Source organism: Stegostoma tigrinum, chromosome 2 (genome assembly GCF_030684315.1).
Source record: "Stegostoma tigrinum isolate sSteTig4 chromosome 2, sSteTig4.hap1, whole genome shotgun sequence".
In the NCBI taxonomy this organism is placed as follows: Eukaryota; Metazoa; Chordata; class Chondrichthyes; order Orectolobiformes; family Stegostomatidae; genus Stegostoma; species Stegostoma tigrinum.
This window is the reverse complement of record NC_081355.1, coordinates 85,426,822-85,447,773: the sequence shown is the minus strand read 5'-3', so window position 1 is coordinate 85,447,773 and position 20,952 is coordinate 85,426,822. Positions and strand designations below refer to the sequence as shown.

The 20,952-nt window shown below is 40.9% G+C and overlaps 1 protein-coding gene across 1 annotated transcript in view; it reads left to right on the top strand.

Moving 5' to 3' along the window:
- Positions 1-20,952, top strand: part of zgc:85777 (uncharacterized protein LOC405871 homolog) — a 62,615-nt gene that overhangs the window by 22,629 nt on the left and 19,034 nt on the right. Inside the window, exon 3 of the mRNA XM_048556780.2 lies at positions 18,323-18,452. Within this exon, the coding sequence (XP_048412737.2) occupies positions 18,323-18,452 (130 nt within the window). The remainder of the gene's footprint in view (positions 1-18,322; positions 18,453-20,952) is intronic.

Genomic DNA, 20,952 nt, shown 5'->3' with positions numbered 1-20,952 from the left:
CTGCTAGTAAAGATTGCAAGAAAGAGAAGTGTCAAAGTAACCTCAATGAATTATGAAATTATAACATTATAAAATGTGCTAAAGCATTTCACAGGAGAATTATGAAACATAATTTGACAGTGAATTACGTCAGATCTCAACAGAGATTAGAAAAAAATTGTCAGAGGAAGGCTTTAAAGTGCATCTTTAAGGGGGAAAACGCAAAGAGAGATGGGGAGAGGTAAAGTGAGAAAGAGATTAGTGTTATAGCGCAATCTGCACATCTTATATTTCAACTACTTTGTGCCTTTGATGGGAGTAGATTTGGAATCATACAGTGCATCAGTCATGTGAACTACTGTATCCTGGACGATGTCAAGTTCTTGAGCATTATAACTTCAGCCGTCCAGGTAAGTAGTGTACTTTCACCTTGCTTCTGATTTGAACCATTAAATGGTAAAGTGGCTTTGAAGCATCCGGAGGTGAACCACATATTGCACAGTTGAGAAAAACAGCTCACTTGATATAGTATACCATTTAAGATGTTCCAACCATTTTAGAGAAGATAAATTGTTTCTGAAATAAAATTACAATTGTTTTTATTATTACAGAATCCAATATCAGGAATTAAATAAATGACCAGGTGATTTGCTTTGGCTCTGGATCTTTTTCTTTGTTGGGGAATGTTGGCCACAGTTTAATCTCTGTACTGCTCTTGTTAACCATCTTATTAATAGACTCATCCGTTTAAGCTTCTAGTCATTTTAGTCCCGAGACGTAAAATGCTGGGTAAGCTGACTGTGAGCAACAGAATAAAGTGAATAAGCTGAAAGAGAGCAATTTGTTGTGCATTACCTCCTCATTAGTTGGGGAGAAGTGTTGACAGATTGTTGGGAGCAGGTTGCTTATCCCATCAGCTGCCTGAAGAGACTGCTTTAAGGAGATAGAAGGATGAGCACACTGTAGTTATTTTTATTTTCTTAAAATGAAATGCTTTATGATAAATATAGTCACTTGGAGGCATGTTATTATAGCTGTTACTGATTCCTGGCTTAAAGATGTTAGCCCAACATTCCTTGCAATGGTGTTTTCGCACAGGCGGAAGACAGTAGTATTGGTTAAAGAAACAATCACTGATGCAAGAAGGACAATCACTTGGAAACTATACACCTTTACAAGCAAAGTTAGTGCTCCTGTTTTGCCTTTTGAAGTTTATAAAATTATGAGGGATGTGGATAGGATGAATAGTCAAGGACTTTTCCCAAGGGTAAGGAAATCCAAAATTAGAGGGCATAGGTTTAAGATGAGAGGGGAAAGATTTAAAAGAAACCAAAGGTGCAACTTTTTCATGTAGAGCATGGCACATGTATGGAAAGAGATGCCAGAGGCTGGTGCAATTACATTTAAAAGGCATCCCGATGTGTACCTGAATGGAAAGGGTTCAGAGGGATATGAGTCAAATGCTGGCAAATGGGACTAGATTAGGTTAGAATTTCTGGTCAGCATGGATGCGTTGGACTGAAGGATCTGTTTCCATGACTCTATGACTCTGAATCGTGATGTTAGATTTTGAGAAGTGGTGTGTCAGCATTGGCACGATGTCTGAGGGTTATAAAAGTCTAAGGACAGAGAAGATTAACATTACTATCTCTCACAAATGCACCACAGTTCACATACTGTCAATCATAAGGAAAGTATTATCATTGTTCCTCGATTATATGCCAGCCTTGATCGTCAAGTAATGACTTGAGGTGAGGACAGTTAAAACCAAATGTTTACCTTTCATCACCTCGTAGTAAGGTGTTTGAAATGTGATAGGTAGATGTTTGCTCTTGAATGGGATAGTTTGAGTTAGGAAATAGCTGTCTAGGGAATAAAATTGCCCCATTTTCATAGAACAATATACAGCGCAGAACTGGCCCTTTTGCCCTCGATGAGGGAGGGAAGTTATAGAATGAAATTGAGCTCTCTATTCTTTTGAACAAAAATTGGAGCCAGCCAGGACTCACTGAAGTGGGATTTTAAAAATCACCTCAGTTCTCTACAAATTTGTCCCAATTTTTTTGTTGAACATTTTCCTTGAACCTTTGCCCCTCACTTTCACTCACCAAGGCTACTCAGCATCTTCCAAATTTATGATCTTCACTACCCAGAAGGCCAAGGGCAGCAGATACATGGGACCACTAAAACCTGCAAGTTCCTCTCCACTCATATGTCATCCTGACTTGGAACTATGTTGCTGCCTTTCGGTGTTGCTGGTGCAAGATCCTGGAACTTCCTTTCTAACTGCATTCACCCTAACCCTGTACCACTCCAAGAAGGCACCTCACCACCACTTAGTCAAAGAAAATTATGAATGGTTAATAAATTCTAGCCGAGCGTGGGACGCCCACATCCCATGAAAGAATGAATAAAACAATTTCCCACTCTCCCTCTGCCCACATATGCAAACTCATGAACCTAAGACTCCCATCTATTCTCAATAACCTCTTATATTCCCATGTCAGTCAGTGGCCCCATCCTTGCCCACGGCCCCTCGTTTTATGGCAACTCATGACAATTCATGACTTGCAAACGCTCTTTGGTCACGCATCCTCCATGTCAGTTCACCAAATATCTAACAGAGACAGTCCACAGAGCCATGCTGGGATGAAATAAAATAACTTTCTAAGTATAATTGCACAGTTCCCAATATAAAAAAATCTCCCAATTATTGAAAGTCCATTGAATAAATTTAAGCCACCTTAAACCAGAATGAGAAAAGAAACATCCATTTTATGTAGCATTAGCAATAGACTCTGATTTGCAACAGAAAATGGGAGTTTCTATGATCCTTTGAAAAAGGTTAATTAAATGTGTGAATCCCTTTTGACTACATTAAAAAAAGGGTCCTGCGAGTTTATATACCTACAGCTCTCGAAAAATTCTTCACAGAATCTCTAAAGGTTTCTAACTCCCACAATACTGCTTAAGGCCCTTCATGCAGCAAAAATAATGTCGTTGAATTAGAAGCAGTATTAGGTGATTAGGTCCATAGATTTTGTTCAGCAATTCAGTGTAATCATGGCTGATCCTTTACTTCAAGTCATAGACCTGGCCTCTCCATATCCCTTGATGTCTTTAGTTACTCGCAATCTATCTATTCCGTTCTTTAATGTATATTCAGTAACTTGGCCTCCATAGCCATCTGCGATAGAGAATTCCATAGGGTGACTACCCCAGAATGATTCCAAATTACCCTCATCTCAGTCCTAAATAGCCTTCTTTGTATCCTGTGCGTCTACTGCGTGTTCCATTTTTATAGACTCCTTAAGCGAGGAGACCAACATTCCTGAATTTAAGTGATAATGGGAACTGCAGATGCTGGAGAATCCAAGATAATAAAATGTGAGGCTGGATGAACACAGCAGGCCCAGCAGCATCTCAGGAGCACAAAAGCTGACGTTTCGGGTCTAGACCCTTCATCAGAGAGGGGGATGGGTTGAGGGTTCTGGAATAAATAGGGAGAGAGGGGGAGGCAGACCGAAGATGGAGAGAAAAGAAGATAGGTGGAGAGGAGAGTATAGGTGGGGAGGTAGGGAGGAGATAGGTCAGTCTTCAGGATGTGGTCGAGCCGTCCCCTCCCTACCTCCCCACCTATACTCTCCTCTCCACCTATCTTCTTTTCTCTCCATCTTCGGTCCGCCTCCCCCTCTCTGATGAAGGGTCTAGGCTCTCTTATTCCAGAACCCTCACCCCATCCCCCTCTCTGATGAAGGGTCTAGGCCCGAAACGTCAGCTTTTGTGCTCCTGAGATGCTGCTGGGCCTGCTGTGTTCATCCAGCCTCACATTTTATTATCTTGGATTCTCCAGCATCTGCAGTTCCCATTATCACTGATCCAATTTTAACCTCACTGCGAAGCCTCTTCCAGGGATGCCTAACCTGAAGAAGTTACCCTCCTCCCTCCGGACCAACCTCAGGGAATCACTATCCCACTGCAATTCTCTTGTAATCTCGTCAGCCTTGAAACTGCTCGACAATGTCCTGAAGACTGACCTATCCCCTCTCTACCTCCCCACCTATATTCTCCTCTCCACCTATCTTCTTTTCTCTCCATCTTCGGTCTGCCTCCCCCTCTCTCCCTATTTATTCCAGAACTCTCACCCCATCCCCCTCTCTGATGAAGGGTCTAGGCCCGAAATGTCATCTTTTGTGCTCCTGACATGCTGCTGGGCCTGCTGTGTTCATCCAGCCTCACATTTTATTATCTTATATTCCTGAATTTAATCTGCCCAGCCCTGTCAGCGTCCCATTCATTGTTCTAAATTCAAGCAAATACAGAGCTAGTTGTCCAAATCCCCCCTCATGACAAACCTGCCATCCCAGGAATTAGTGAGCTGAATCTTTGTTGAACTCTTTCAATAGCAAATAAATCTTTTCTTAGTTAATGAGACAAAAGAACTCTGTATTCAAGATGCGGTGTCGCCAAGGTCCAGTACTGCAGTTAAACATCCTTGCTCCTGTACTGAAATTCCCTTGTACATGGACACCCAGATCCCTTTTGTGCATTAACTTTCCCAATTTCCCATTGTTCAGTTAGTATTCTGCCATTTTGTTTTTCCTAATGTATTGGATAGTTTCATACCTCATGATGTTGTACTGCATCTGGCATGCATTTAACCACTCAATTAGCTTGTCTAAATCACCATGAAACCTCTTCCTCCTCACCATTGTCAGTTCCTCCTTGTTTTTATTATCACCAAATTTTAAAATATCATTTTGAATTCCCTCATGCAAATTGCAAATGTGCATTGTGAATAGCTAGAGTCCAAATATTGATCTCTGTGGTATCCCACCACCTTGCACTCCAAATATGAACCATTTAATATCTGTTTCCTATATGCTAATCAATTAGTAATCTGTGCATTACCCTCAATATCATGTGCTTTAATCTTGCACACAAACACTTACATGGGACTTTATCAAAAGCTTTTGAAAAAACAAAATAAACCACATCCATTGTTTAAGTCTTCACAAAAACTCCAGTATGGACCAATATAATTTCATTTCGGAAATCCATATTTGTCAAATCCTATTGAATTTCAGGCCTTGGAGATTTGACAACATTCATTCTGTTTATTTCTCCAGAACTTTTTTTTCAACTAACACTAATTTCTTTCAGCCTTTTCTTACCAATAGCCCCTTACTTTCTTTGCATTTCTGTGAAGTTATCTGTGTCATCTTCTGTTTAGATGGATCCAAAGCAGTTGTTAATTTCTTGACCATGTCCTTGTTCTATACTATAAAATCTCCACTTCAGTCTGTAAGACATTTGTCTTCACTGAATGTTCTTTTTTACTTAAGTGAACATAGTGCTGAGTTCAATCCAATTCACCTGCCCCTTATGAATTTAGATTCCCATTCATGAATGTCACATCCCATCCTCATCCATATCTCCAGTATCATGATAATAGAATTTGTCAGAAATTGGGTTGCCAGGTGCTTTTGAATCTGGTTTTACTCAATATTATGTCAGGAGATATTAAGTCAGATAACCTAAAGCTTAGTTAAAGAGATGGGTTTTAAGGGACATCTCTAAGGGGGAAAGCAAGGTAGGAAGGCAGAGACAAGCAAGAGAAGATATGAAAATATACTGAACACAGGCAACTGAAGGCACAGGTGCCAGTAGTGGATGAAATTAAAATTAAGGGTGTGGATAAAATTCCATGTCTAATGGAGTACAGATACTTCAAAGGAGATCTTGAGATTAAAAGATGGGGTGCAGAAGCTATGAAGGGACTTAAAAACAAGGATGAGAACATTCAAATCGAGACATTACTTGAATGGGAACTAATGTAGGCCAGCAAACACAGGATTGATAGAGGAATGGAACTTGCTGTGAGTTATGGGAGCAGAGGTTTGGATGACCTCAAGTTTACAGAAGGTAGAATGTATGAGAAGTGCTTTGGAATGATTGGGCTTAGGGTTAACAAAAACATAAATAAGGGCATCAGTAGCAGATGATCTGAAGCAGAGATTACATTGGGTGATACTCCACATTTGGCTGCAAGGGGTCTTTGTGATTGTCTATGTTGTCAAATTAAACATGACACCAAGGTTTCAAATAGACTGGCTTAATCTATCTGTTGTCAGTGTGAGAGATGGAGTTAGTATTCTCTTAATACTTACAAGTTGAATGGTTTCCATGTAGACTTAGCAAAATTATTTGAAATATCTTCACTAGCCCAACAGATTACTTATTTTACATAATCTGATAGGCATGACTCAAGAAGGAAACAATGAAAATGCTTCACGTTTCTTAAACTAAAATATTAACTTTTATGATAAATACTAAACAGATTAGGCCGTCATGCTCTCAGCAATGTAACACTGATATAAGCTAGATCTTCCTGTGTTATTTTATCATTGAAAGTTCTTTATGGCACAAGCTAGCATGAAATGATATAAGACCTTTTAGCTCATCAAAAACTTGGTTCTTTGCCAGATATCACATTGTATGTTCTATCACTTTCTCTACCCAACCCACACAGTTATTACAAGTCCCAAACATAATAGGAAAGAGTCTCCAAAATATTTATCTAACCTTACAGCCTCCATTATTTAGCTGTTTCATTATTTTCCAGAATCTTGTTACGTCCCAGCAGCACGGAAATAATTGGACTTGGTAGAATACTTGATGTTTTCTGTATCCTTATTCTTATGAATTTCATCCTGTTTTTCACTTCCTTTACTTCCTGCTGTTTTTCCTTCATTTTCATCCTTGTTTCCAGATGTTCTCTGTTGTCTTAATCATTCTCCATTAGTGAAAGTAAACAGTGGGTTTCTGCAGTAATAACGGGAACTGCAGATGCTGGAGAATCCAAGATAATAAAATGTGAGGCTGGATGAACACAGCAGGCCCAGCAGCATCTCAGGAGCACAAAAGCTGACGTTTCGGGCCTAGACCCTTCATCAGAGAGGGTTTCTGCCAGAATGGGTTTCTGCAACTTATTTAACTCTGGTAGACTTTACACCTAAATGCAATTCTGTGCTCGCCTAAAGTCCATGGTTCACAAAGTGTTTTCTATCCTTACAATAAAAATGCTGGACAATATTTAGTGCCACTCTATCTTAGTATTGCAATCAGTAGCATCTGGAAGCAGCTTTGGAATCACTTCGTCCTGGACCATGGATTAGCAAGAAAATTATTGTTCTCAATTGCAAAGAACATAGCATTCAATGTAGTGGGGAGGTGAATGTGGTTTATAGATTATGAATTTGCTTGTGATTTTTCCGCACCTCATAGAACAAATAGATGATAGTTCAGAATAGAAGTTAGTTACTTGCACATGGGGGAGAAAGAAAGTCAGAAGATAAATCTTGAGTTCCCAATATTTTTACAAGAAATAGCTGAATGGGAGAAGTTAGCCCATGAACTTTAGTGTTTTGAATTGTCATTCACTTGCTGAGGTCAAATGCAAAGCAGAAATGGCAGAACATTGCACTTATAGGCCACTTCGGTCAGAGTATACAATGTCAAGAAGTTAAGAGGGAATACACACTTTTTTAAAAAAGAATTATTCATATTTCTGAAACCCCAAATGCTGAAGAATAGAAAATAAATCTTTACTTGCTGTTGAATTAGATCAATGAAGAATAACATGAAACCGCATGAAATTACCTTATTCAGCAGGTTCTGAAGAACAGTCACATTGGTCTCAAAATGTTAACTCGGTTTCTCACTCCACAAATGCTGCCAATCCAACTGAGCCTTTCTAGCACTTTTTGTTTTCATTTTTGATTCTGTGGTCACTTTATTGAAACTGATTTGAGATAATGTATCTCATTTTTCCAAAAAAAGTGTTTGGATGAACACTTGAAATACCAGGGTATAGTAGACTGTGGAGCAAGTGCAGGTAAGTGGGATTAGCATTGTTTAGTGTTTGTTGGTCAGCATAGACATGATGGGCTGAAGGATTTGTTTCCATTCTCTATGACACTATGACTAGCAAGGAAAAGTGTGTTTGAGATCAATTGCACAGAGGGGACCACCACTCAGCAAGTAGAGAAGTCTCCTCCCTAAGTAGGCAGTCACCTCAGGCAATGAGAGAGGACTTTCTTTTTCATCTGCAAGTGTACACTTCTTTCTTGCAGGAGCCTGGTCAGAATTTTGTATAAAGGCACGCAATTTTACTCCACATAGCTTAAAAGCACCCAGTAGAAATCCTTTTAGGCTTGAAAGGCTTTTATCTTAAAGGACTTGTTTAAAACACATTCAGAGATAGTAGGAACTGCCGATGCTGGAGTCTGAGATAACAAGATGTAGAGCTGGATGAAACACAGCAGGTCAAACAGCATCAGAGGAGCAAGAAAGCTGATGTTTTGAATCTGGACCTTTCTTCAGAAATGGGAGAGGGAAAGGGGAAGAGGACTCTGAAATAAATAGAGAGGGGGAGGCGATCTTGGAAGGAGCAGATAGGTGGAGAGAAGATGGACACGTCATGAAAGCGGGGATGAGGATAGTAGGTAGGAAGCAGCAGTGGGGGTTGGTCAGTGAGGTAGGAGAGTGGGTAGATGGGAGAAAAGATGGACAGGTCAAGGAGGCGGGATGAGCTGGGCTAGTCTTGGGATGAGGTCGGGGTGGGGAGATATTGTAGCTTGTAAAGTCCACATTGAAACCATTGGGTTGTAGGATTCCCAGGTGGAATATGAGGTGCTGTTCCTGCAGCCTTCGGGTGGCATCGTGAAGTCCACATTGTGGCCATTGGGCTGCAGGGTTCCCAAGAAGAATCACCTTTACTGGCTCCATCCCCGCCTCCTTGACCTGTCCGTCTTTATTTGTTATCCTGTTAATAGTAAATGAGCTTATACCATATTTAGACGTCGTCTTTTTACATGTATGTGTCATTGTTCAGTGTGGAAGTGAATATTTTCATGAGGCAATTAATGGGAATGACTGCAGTGAATATTTGAGGTTACTCCCAATTTGTAACGCTAAGTATAAATGCAATTTAATGATTATACTTTCCTACATTGACTATCCTAAAATAATATATAAAATTTTAGTTGTATATTTTACACTTAATTTAAATTTTCTATTTGGCTAACATAATCCCTGCTTGTATTGAAGATGTCTTTAAAATAAATTCCATATTTATTATGATACTTCTCCTCCAGGATTGCAGATTTTGAAGATGTTCTGTTTGTGATTTTCCTTCATCTCTTTCATCTTGTATTCTTCATTTTTATGTTTTGCTTTCTTTGTGACTGTTTATTTTTTTCTAATGGGCATTTTTGGTTTTCTTTTATTTTTCACCCTTGATCTTAACCTCCGTTTATTTTTGTCATGTTCTGCCTGTTCGCTGCCTCAACTTCAAACATACAACCCTCCCAGATAAATGCATACTCATGTTCTAGCATTCTGTGATGCTCTGTCACATTATCAGTGCTTTGTTTTTTGGGAAGGAAGGAAGTGTTCAATAATGGTTGAATTTTCTTTCTTAAATCCAAAATACTGGGGTGGAAACTCTGAATAAAAATCAATGCTGATGTTGTTAATTTGAACCTCATTTGAACTGTTGGATATTAAAATTTTAGGTTGTTCATTGTGAATTGTTTTGATTCCTGTAAAGCCTAGCACAGACGTTAGGAAGTTTTGAGTTCAGATTTCTTTGTTGCCAAGTTCCATGTATTGTGACAGCTAGGGAGAGAAATTGTTGATAAGCTCTTACCCTCAATCCCCACGGCGGAATTTATTTGGCAAAATTGGTTTCCTGATAAATATAATGCAAGATTTATTCCACTCCAACTCAAATTAGAAAATAAGAAATTTACAGGCTAAAGCAATATTTATTTCTTCAAACTTTACTTTTAAAAATACTGTTTCAAAAATGTGAAAAATAAAGTGCAGAATTGAAAAGGTTTTTGCAAAGCTATAGGCAGTAAGAGGAAATGTTCCAGCCAGCAAGAATGTGTAATTTGAGAGGGGAGCTGTGCTAGGGGTGGAAATTTGTAATTGTTAGAGCACAGCTGCAAGCTAGCTCCAAAACACCCACTTATTGCATTTGGTGTTTTCAGACAACTGTTTGGCAGAATGTGTTTCTGTCAATCTGTTAAGTCTTTCAGATGGAAAAGATCAGGATTGGAAACAGCTTGGATATATTTTTGTCAGCTCATCAGTAGAGCAATTCCATCAGGATCCACAATAGTGATAACACACTGTGGTGAGATCAGCCAATGAAGAAGAGAGAAATCAAGGTTGCAGGAAATATCACTCGTATGGTTTGCAGACTGGAACTCACATTCCTTGACCTCTTACGGAGGCTGCAGTTGTCACCTTTTGCAGGAAGATCTTCCTGGACCTGGTTGCTATATATAACTAATACTGGTAAAGTTTTCAACCTTCTGAATCTTTTGCCTCCGATCTTTCGAGATGCTACTGTTAACCGTCAGGGTCTCCCTGTCTGTTAATATAAATGCAGAAGGAATTTCCCTTGTGGCAATGACCTGTGACAATAGCTGTTTGGTTGGTGTCACACAGCCTTAACAGTAGGAAATTTGTAGAACTTTGAATTCAGTGTAATTGGGTTTCTTCTCTAATTTCAATCCCTGGTTCTGGCTTTTAAGGTTATAGTCACACAGCATGGAAATAGATTCTTTGGCCCGACTAGTCTGCGCCGACCATGTTCCCAAACTAAACTAGTCCCATGTACCTGCCCTTATCCCTCCAAACATTTCTTCTTCATGAACTTATTCAAATGTCTTGTAAATGTTCTTACACCACTTTCTCTGGTAGTTCATTCCACACACAAACCACGTTCTGTGTAAAAGCATTGTCCCTTATGTCCTTTTAAAGCTTTCTCCTCTCATGTTAAAAATATGCCTCCTAGTTTTGAACTCTCCCACTGTGGTGAAAAGATCCTTGTCATTCATCGTATCTGCACCCCTCATGGTTTTGTAAACCTCAATAAGGTCACCCCTCAACCTTCTACACTCCAGAGGAAAGACTTCCAGTATTTCCAGTCTATTTTTATATCTCTAACCCTCAATTCCTAGCGAGATCTTGGTAAGTCTTTCCTGAACCCTCTCCAGGTTAATAATATCCAGAACTACACGCACTACTCCAGAAGAGGCCTCCCCAATATCCTGTACACACTCAACATGACATCCCAACTTTTATACTCAAAGGTCTGAGCAATGAAGGGCAAGTGTGCTAAATGCCTTCTTAACCACCATGTCTACCTGTGATGCACATTCCAAAGAATTATGTACTTGAACCCCTAGGCCTCTATGTTCTACCCAGGGTTAACACTGTGTGAGTTGGAGCAACATAGCAGGTCAGGCAGCGTCAGAGGAACAGGAAAGTTGATACTTCAGGTTCTTCCACTGCAACCTACTGGTCGTTTCCTCCACCTTGAAGCTCCTCTGACACCAGCATCTTCATTTCTTGCTACCTCAGAGTGACACTACCCAGGGCACTGCCATTAATTATTTACGTCCTGTTCTTGTTTGTGTAACCAAAATGGTGGTTCAGCGCCAGGGACATGGCCTTGGTTCCACCCTCAGGTGACTGACTGTATACATTCTCCCCATTTCTGTGTGAGTTCCCTTTAGATACTCCAGCTTCTTTCCACAGTCCAAAGATGCACAGGTTAGGTGGATTGACCGTGCTTAATTTCCCATAGTGTCCAGGGGATTTGGGTGGGATGCTCTTTGGAGGATTGGTGTGGATTCAATGGGCCAGATGGCCTGCTTCCATATTAGGGATTCTATGATAAAAATAAAATACCTCACATTCATTGAAATTAAACACCATCTGCTACTTCTGAATTAGAATTAGAATCCCTACAGTGTGGAAACAGGCCCTTCGGCCCAATAAATCTACACCGACCATTGCAGCATCCCACCCAGACCCATCCCGCTATAACCCACACAACCCTGAACATTACAGGCAATTTAGCATGGCCACCTAGTCTGCACATCTTTGGACTGGGAGGAAACCGGAGCACCCGAAGGAAACCCACGCAGACAGGGGGAGAATGTGCAAACTCCACACATACAGTCGCCCGAGGCCGGAATCGAATCTGGGGCCCTGGTGCTGTGAGGCTGCAGTGCTAACCAGTGAGCCACCGTGCCACCCCATTATCAGCCCATTGATCCAACTGATCAAAGATCTCTTTGTAATCTGAGATACCTTTCTTCACTGTACACTATATCACTGATTTTGGTGTCATCTGCAAACTTACTAACCATATCTCCCTATATTCTCATCCAAGTCATTTATATAAGTGACAAACAAAAGTGGATCTAGTACTGGTACATGCGGACACTGCTGGTCTATCGCCTTTAGTCCAAAAACAACCCAGAGTCTTTCGGTCTTTGCAGTTACCATCCATGTTATTTCTCTCCCCTGCTAATAAAGCTAAAATAAATCACTAAATGTGGAGCTGGAAAAGCAGAGCAGGTCAAACCATAGCATTTTGGCCCAAAACATTGACTTCCATGCACCTCGGATGCTCTCTGACCTGCTCTGCTTTTCCAGCTCCACATTTATTGACTCTAGTTTCCAGCATCTACAGTCCTTACTGTCTCCAAAGCAGAAATACAGTTCACTTGTGTATTTGAATTAGAAGGGAGATGCTTCGGTAGGAAGGGGAAACGTAGGTTTGTAAAACAAAAAGATGTGGTTTTATTGCAGGGCAATTATTTTCATAATGACACCCAGCGTGGGACAGGGAACACAGAATATGCACACCCAAATCCCAGCAAATAGACAAAAGAGGAATGAACAGTTACAAAAAAAAACAAGATTAATGATTATTGAATGTGCTTATTCAGATCAAAATAAACAAATTTTCAGCACAAATAGAGTGTATTGGGTATCTTCTTATAACCATTATTGGGATCTAGTTACAAGGAGATTGACGGTGGGTACTAAGGGTTTATGACCTTTCAAAAGGGCAGGCAGAAAAGGAACAGTGATGAGGTGGGGTGACTTTAACATTCAGATTGGGAGTAAAAATTGTGGTTTGGAAATAACTGTTCTACACTGAGTAAGGGTGATTACATGGAATGAAGCCTGAGTTAGCTGTTGTGAACTGGGAAAGAAGTTCAGCAGTAGAGTATTGATAAATAATGGCAGATGTTATAAAAATAAATTTAGGAATTGCTGTTAACATGTATCCTGGTGAGACAGAAGGATTTCAGGACGGGGATAAACCGCCCATCGTTAACAAGGGAAGTTAATAACAATATCAAGAGGAAAACTATTGTGGAAAATATTTAGTGATAAATCAGAGGATTGGGGATGTTTTAAAAGATGACCAAAGAAAAAGAAGAAAGTAAACTGAGGACAAAGTACCAAGTAACATAAAAACAGATAGTTTCTTTAAATAGTTAAAAAGGAAGAGAGAGTCAACAAAGAACATAGGCTCCATAGAGAATGTAACTGGCAAAATAATAATAGGCAAGTGGCAAAAAAAAATCAGGCTTCATGGCAGAGGATGTTATTCAATAAGAGAGGGAGGCAAAAAAGTGACTATAGGCTGGTTAACTTAACATCTATCTTGAGAAAATTTTCGAGAACATTACAAAGGATGTAATAGCTGAACGTTTAGAAACACAATACAATCAAATGGCGTCAACATGGCTTTATGAAGGGAAATCATGCCTGACAAATAGTTTTTTAAGGAGGTAATAATCTGGGTCAATAAAAGAGAACCATTAGATGTAACATATTTGGAATTCCAAAAAGCATTTGTAAGTCTGCTTAATAAGATAAGAGCTCAAGGTGTTGGGGATAGTATATTAGCATAGAGGATTGGCTAGTCAACAGAAGATAGAAAATTGGGATAAAGGGGGCATTTTCAGAATTGCAACCTGTGACTCGTGGAGTGTAACTATGCTGATTAATGGCGGGTCACAGTTATTTACAATATAAATGACTTGGATGATGGAAGTGAAAGTACAATCACCAACTTTGCGGATGACATAAAAATAAATAGGAGGTCAGGTAGTCAGGGTGATGGAATGGCTCTACAAAGAGACAGAGACAGGTTAAGTGAATTGGCAAAAACTTGGCAGATGGAAAATTGAGGCTAGGCTTATTATCAGAAAGAATTGGAGAGTTGAATGTTATTTAAATGGGAAAAGACTGCAGAAAGCTACATCACATTGGTTTGGAGGTCCTTGTGCACAAATCACAAAAAGCTAGTATGCAAGATCAGTGGGTAAAGGGGGAAAGCAAGTGGAATGCTGGTCTTTATTTCACAGGAAATGGACTGTGAACATGGGCAGGTTTTGCTAAAGCAAAAGAAGATACTAGTGAGATCACAGCTGAACAGTTTTCAGCCTCTTATCTAAGGAAAGATACACCAGCATTGGAGGCAGTCCAGAGTAGGTTGATGTAGGTTTGAAGGGATTTTCCTATGAACAGAGAATGAGCAGGCTTGGCTTATGGTCATTGGAGCTTAGAAGAATGAGAGGAGACCTTACTAAAACATACAAGATTCTTTGTGGGCTTGTGTGGATCAGTTATTTCACCCTGTGAGAAAGTTTAGGACCAGAGAGTGTAATCTCAGGGTAAGGGAATGCTCATTTAAGACAGATAAGTAGGGCATTTTTTTTTCAGATTGGTGAATCTGTGGCATTCTTTACCACAGATGGCTTTCGAGGCAAGATTGTTAAACTGAGACAGATTTCTGATAAATAAGGGAATTAAGGATCATGAGGATAAAGCAGAAAACATCAGGCATCACATCATTGATTGGCAAAAGGGGGTTGATGGGCCAAATCACCTACTTCAGCTATAGTATCTTAAGTTATTTTCTTATTTTTTTTCTCAAGTTGGTTAATCTCCACGCGACTTTACGAATTTTCACATACTGGGATGAAAAGTGCAAATCTGAAATAGGAGACCAGGGTTGTTTCTTGCCTGACTAGTTTTGGTGCTTTTTGATTAAATGTTAATTTTGGCTCAAATTACATTGTTGGGATGTTTCTTCATGGATCAAAGGAAGCTTTGACAGAACTGTACAAACTTTTACAGAACTTCTGATCAAGCTGGTTGCGTCCAAAAGGAGGTAGCTGCTGGGTTGGGTCTGCAGCAGATGGCAGCAGTGGCTGGGTAGGTAGTCTTTGGGCGCTGTGCCCATATGTTCCCACTTATTTGTCCAGCTGTGTTCTTCTTTGTTCTTTATTTTTGTTTCTTCATTTCTCTTTGATATCAAAGTTCTCCTTTTCTTCTTTTCTGTGGCTCTGGTGGAGGAAGGCAGTTATGATGGCACACTGCAGTGACAGCAGCATGGTTAATCCGTAAGCCTGTTCCCTGTGGCCATAGTGGCCATGGCTTTGTCGAAGGCTTTTTCATTATGGGTCTGGTCCATTCCTCCTGGCTATGGCAGCTTTGGGCAGTGACTGAAGTGGTGACAGCGTCAACACTGGCAGCTTGGTGGGTCTGGTCTGTCTGTCCTTGCTATAGTAGGGATGCGATGGCTTCAGTGTAGGCTTTGGTGGTGGCATTGTTGTGAATCCGGTCTGGAATCCTTGGTTTGGTGGCCTCAGGAGCAGCTTCAGCCGCAGCATTCGGAACAAGACGTGAACTTTGTCCTAATTTTGTTACAATTATTTCTTTTTATACTTCCAGTGATTAAAATGGTGCAAAATTGTGGCAACTTATACATATCTCACTATATTTTCATAAATGCAAGTGACAATAAATTGCTGTTCTATCTAACAAGAGGGAAGAATATACTCGACCTCATCCTTATCAGTCTGCTGGCTGAAATGTATCTGTCCATGACAGTGTCAGTAAAACTGACCACTGCACAGTCCTTGAGAGAAAGTCACACCTTCAAATTGAGAAAAATCTTCGTCATGTGTGGCACTATCACCGTGCTAAATGGGACAGACTTCGCACAGATCTAGCAGCTCAAGATTGGGCATCCTTGAGGTACTTGAGGTTTCATCCTTGAGGTTTCTGTACAGCACAGAATTGTACTCCAGCACAATGTGCAATCTCGTGGCCTGGCATATCCTCCACTCGGCCATTACCATCAGGCTAGGGAATCAACACTTGTTCAATGGAGAGTGCTGGAGGGTATGCCAGGAGCAGCACCAGGCATACCTGAAGATGAGGTGTCAACCTAGTGAAACTGCCAAACAGGACTACTTCCACGCCAAATGGCATAAGCAGCAAGTGATAGACAGAGCTAAGCAATCCCACAACTAACAGATCAGATCTAAGCTCTGCAGTCCTGCCATATCCAGTTATGAATGGTGGTGGAAAATTAAATAACTCACTGGAGGAGGAGGCTCCACAAATATTTCCATCCTTGACAATGGAAGAACCCAGCACTTCATTGCCAAAGATAAGGCTGATGCATTCAGCGGGCCCTTACAACATTCCAGCAATAGTACTGAAGACATGGGCTCCAGAACTTGCTGCTCTCCTGGCCGAGCTGTTCCAGTACAGTTATAACATTGGCATCTATGCAATAATATGGAAATTGCCCAGGTATGTCCTATGCATAAGCAGGACAAATCCAACCCAGCCAGTTACAACCCCATCAGTCTACTGTCAATCATCAGTAAAGTGATGGAAGGTGTCATCAATTGTGCTATTAAGCAGTACCTACTCAGTGACACCCACTTTGGGTTCCGGCAGGGCCACTCAACTCCTGATCTTATCACAACCGTAATTCACATCTGGACAAAAGAACTGAATTCCAGAGGTGAGGTGAGATGAGAGTAACAGCCCTTGACATCAAGGCTGCATTCAACCAAGTGTGGCATCAAGGAGCTCAAGTAAAACTGGAATCATTGGGTATCGGGGCTAACTCTCTTCTGGTTGAAGTCGTGTCTGACCACAAAGGAAGATGGTTGTGGTAGTTTGCCATTTTTGCCTTCAGTGCGTAAGTTGATGTCGCATGTTCTGTCTAGTTTCATTCTTTGCTTGTTTTCAGTGATCAGTACAACTGAATAGCCTGCTCACCATTTTCTGAGGGAACCAACCACATTGCTGTAGGTCTGGAATCTCACGTAGACCAGATCAAGTAAGCGTGTTAAATGACATGAGTGAACCAAATGGATTTTGTGACATTCAGCAGTGGTTTCACTGTTGTTCCTTCTGTTTTAAGCAGCAAATGATGACAGTCTGAAAGACCTCAATCACAAGGGTGGTCAAATGTAGATGATGAATGATTTTGAAAAGAAATGAGACTGACACTTGAGGAAAATTGTTTTTATATGACTATTTGGAAAGAGTGGTGAGTTGATGTCTTTAAGTGGCCATTAACTACTATTTAAGGTCTTCAGTTGTTGAGCAGATCTGCAATAGACCTCTTTGCCCAACACTTTGTTTGTGAGGTGTGAAGCAGGAGGAGAATATTTCTCCAGGACCAACTCGCCCATTATTTGACTTTCTCTTGTCTTTTCAGAAGGGAAAAATTGGACTGGGAGAAAATTACACATTAAATACAACATTTCACTAGATTATGAACAGAGAAATACATAAACACTTCCAATTCCCTCCCTCACCAAATTCCTGAGTCCATTACTTTGTTTAGCTCTACTTTTTGATTTGGCCTGTATTTTACTTATTTATATACCCTGTTTCCCAGGCCCAAAGTCTTTAAGATTAGTGGTTTAGTGGAGGAGCGAGAAAGATCATGATGAGAGGTTTGGATCGTGGCCTTTGGATCATCAGTAGGATTTCATGGTGTTGAGTGGCAGGGAAGGTTAGGTGGCAGGATAGCTCAAGGAGGAGATCAGTGATAATCGGGTGCTCCTCTAGCACTGTATATTCGTTGATTCTGGAGGTTGGATCCATGGTGACAGGGGAAGGAGTCTGTCATTGCAAGATGAATGTCTGAAGTAAGGCTAGTGTCTAATTGTGGTTATGGAGGAAGTAGACACGTTGCAGGTGCTCAGATGGAGTGGTGGGATGCTTGTCTATGGAGTTGCGCTTTGGGTAGAGAGGAAGCCCTACATGCCTCTTGTTCCACAAGCAGTGCTGGAGAGACACACAACTTCACGGATTCAGCCTCTCTTCCTTTAAACTGCGAAGGTTCCTGAGATCTAGAAAGCCAGTTACTTGTAATTTAAAAATAAAATAGTTGGAAATCTTGTTATAATATTTAAGTGATTGACCCACTTTCCATTAGTGGCTCAGTCATCTTCCCCTTGTCTATTATAAGTAAAAGTTGAGTGGGGTCAACAGAGATTTAATCCTGTTACAAATGTTTTGCATTTTAACCTCTCATACAATCCCAACCTACCCATTTTTTTGGAAGTTGAAGTATTTACCAATACGTTTCCCTCAAGCCAGTTCATACAATTGAAAGAGTTTTCCTTTCTTTTCCCAGAATACGGAGGGCTTGGTTTGGATTTCAGCTACAGTATAGCAGTAGCAGAAGAACTGGGAAACATACCATGTGGTGGGATTCCCATGGCAATCGGCGTCCAGAGTGATATGGCTACACCAGCTCTAGCCAGGTATTGACTGCATTTCTCAGGATGGCAGGTATATTTGGTAAGGACAAATTGGGAACACTGTCAAAGAAATTAACAGAGGGGAATCTTTTGGTAGAAGGTCCGGATTCAAGTTCCATGTCTAGAAATGATGGCCACAAAGCTATGCAGTAACCGCTCCAACAGATCGATTTTAAAAAAGAACTTATGACAAAACTAAAAGTTTGCTAATACTTAACAAAGGAATTGCTTTATCCAAGTTTTACTGGTTCTTCAACAGAAAGGCAATTATAAATATTCCATTCGGTTGAAACTCTGCATATGCTCAAGTGAAAGTGATTAAATGCACAGTAAAGAGCTTTGACTTCCCTCAGTCCATGCCCTGAGATGTAAACCCTGTCCCCATCATTCTGACATTGGCTCATTTTCCTGAGGCAGAGCCAATTTATATTCATTGCTGTCTCCAAACAGAATCACATTTACGAGTAAAGTCCTGATATTCTTTTTCTCATTTTATTGTTCTTTTATGTCACTTCTTTATAAATTAGAATTTTCTATAAATGTCATTTTGCAGTTGAATTAGTGAAAAACAAACCCACCATTCCTGGCAATATCCTGGTAAAAATTGTGATCAGAGATAATGGGAACTGCAGATGCTGGAGAATCCAAGATAGCAAAGTGTGAAGCTGGATGAACACAGCAGGCCAGGCAGCATCTCGGGAGCAGAAAAGCTGACGTTTCAGGCCTAGACCCTTCATCAGAGAGGGAGATGGGGAGAGGGTTCTGGAATAAATAGAGAGAGAGTGGGAGGCAGATCGAAGATGGATAGAGGAGAAGATAGGTGGAGAGGAGAGGATAGGTGGGGAGGTGAACGGGGGATAGGTCAGTCCAGGGAGGATGGACAGGTCAAGGAGGTGGGATGAGGTTAGTAGGTGGGAAATGGAGGTGTGGCTTGAGGTGGGAGGAGGGGATAGGTGAGAGGAAGAACAGGATAGGGAGGCGGGGACAAGCTGGGCTGGTTTTGGGATGTAGTGCAGGGAGGGGACATGCTGGGCTGGTTTTGGGATGCAGTGGGGGAAGGGGAGATTTTGAAGCTTGTGAAGTCCACATTGATACCATTGGGCTGCAAGGTTCCCAAGCGGAATATGAGTTGCTGTTCCTGAAACCTTTGGGTGGCATCATTGTGGCACTGCAGGAGGCCCAGGATGGACATGTCTGAGGAATGCGAGGGGGGAGCTAAAATGGTTCATGACTGGAGGTGCAGTTATTCCCCCTCTCTGATGAAGGGTCTTGGCCTGAAACGTCAGCTTTTTTGCTCCTGAGATGCTGTTTGGCCTGCTGTGTTCATCCAGCTTCACATTTTGTTATCTAATATCCTAGTAAATCTCTTCTGAACCCTCTCTAGCTTAATAATGTGATTCCTACAATAGGTAGGCTCAAACTGGACATAGGACTTCTGAAAAGGTCTCACTAATGTCCTGTACAACCTCGCAACTCCTATACTCAAAGGCCTGAGCAATGAAGACAAGCATGCTAAACACTTTCTTCATCACCCTTACCTATATATGATGTAAATTTCAAAGAATTACATCCCTGAACCCATACGTCTTCCTGCTTAATCTGAAAGGCAGCTTCTCTCGCAATGCGGTATTCAATACAACACCAAAATGTCATCTTAGATGATGCCCTTGAATGGGCAATGTCAGAAATCACACTAGACCAAGTTATAGTCCAACAGGTTTATTTGAAAACACAACCTTTTGGAACCTCTATCCTCCTTCAGGTGTTAGACAGTAGTGTCAGATACAGGTCGACAAACAGGAGGCTGGAAGAACACAGCAGGCCATGCAACATCTGGAGGAAAGTTTCGGGTATTACCCTTGTAAAGAAGCATTGACTACTCCTTTCCTGTAGATGCTGCCTGGCCTGCTGTGTTCTTCCAGCCTCCTACCTTGTCTACCTTGGATTCCAGCATCTGCAGTTTTTTTTTGTCTCTAACTCAATGCCAGGCACAGAATTTAGAAGTAAATTATCAAAGGGTCACACTACTAATCAGGATTTATGAAACAGACCTAAGATGCTATTAAATCTTTAAATAGTTCGAAGGTTCCTTTCAAGTCACCCCTGAGAGAACTAAAGGTTTAATCAGCTTAAAGAAGAGGTGACATTTTAGATCAGACGATGCATATTACGTGTGAGGCTTTGTTTAGGATCTGTTCGTGTTTTGATTTGGAGTCAGACTGGTTTTGAGTCTAAAGTAGGAATTTACCAGCACCACACTGACTGTCTATAAATTGTGTGCTTTTTGAACAAAATTGAATTCACCCCATAGATTTGTGTGTGTGTGTGTTTGTGAGGGAGCGAGAAGGAGAGTGTGTGTGCGTGTGAAGGAGAGGGAGTGTGTGTGCCTGTGAAAGAGAGAGAGAGTATGAGTATGTACGTATGAAGGAGAGAGTGAGTGTGTGCTTGTGAGAGATTGAGTGTGTGCGCATGGAGGGGAAGAGTATGTATGTATGTATGTGTG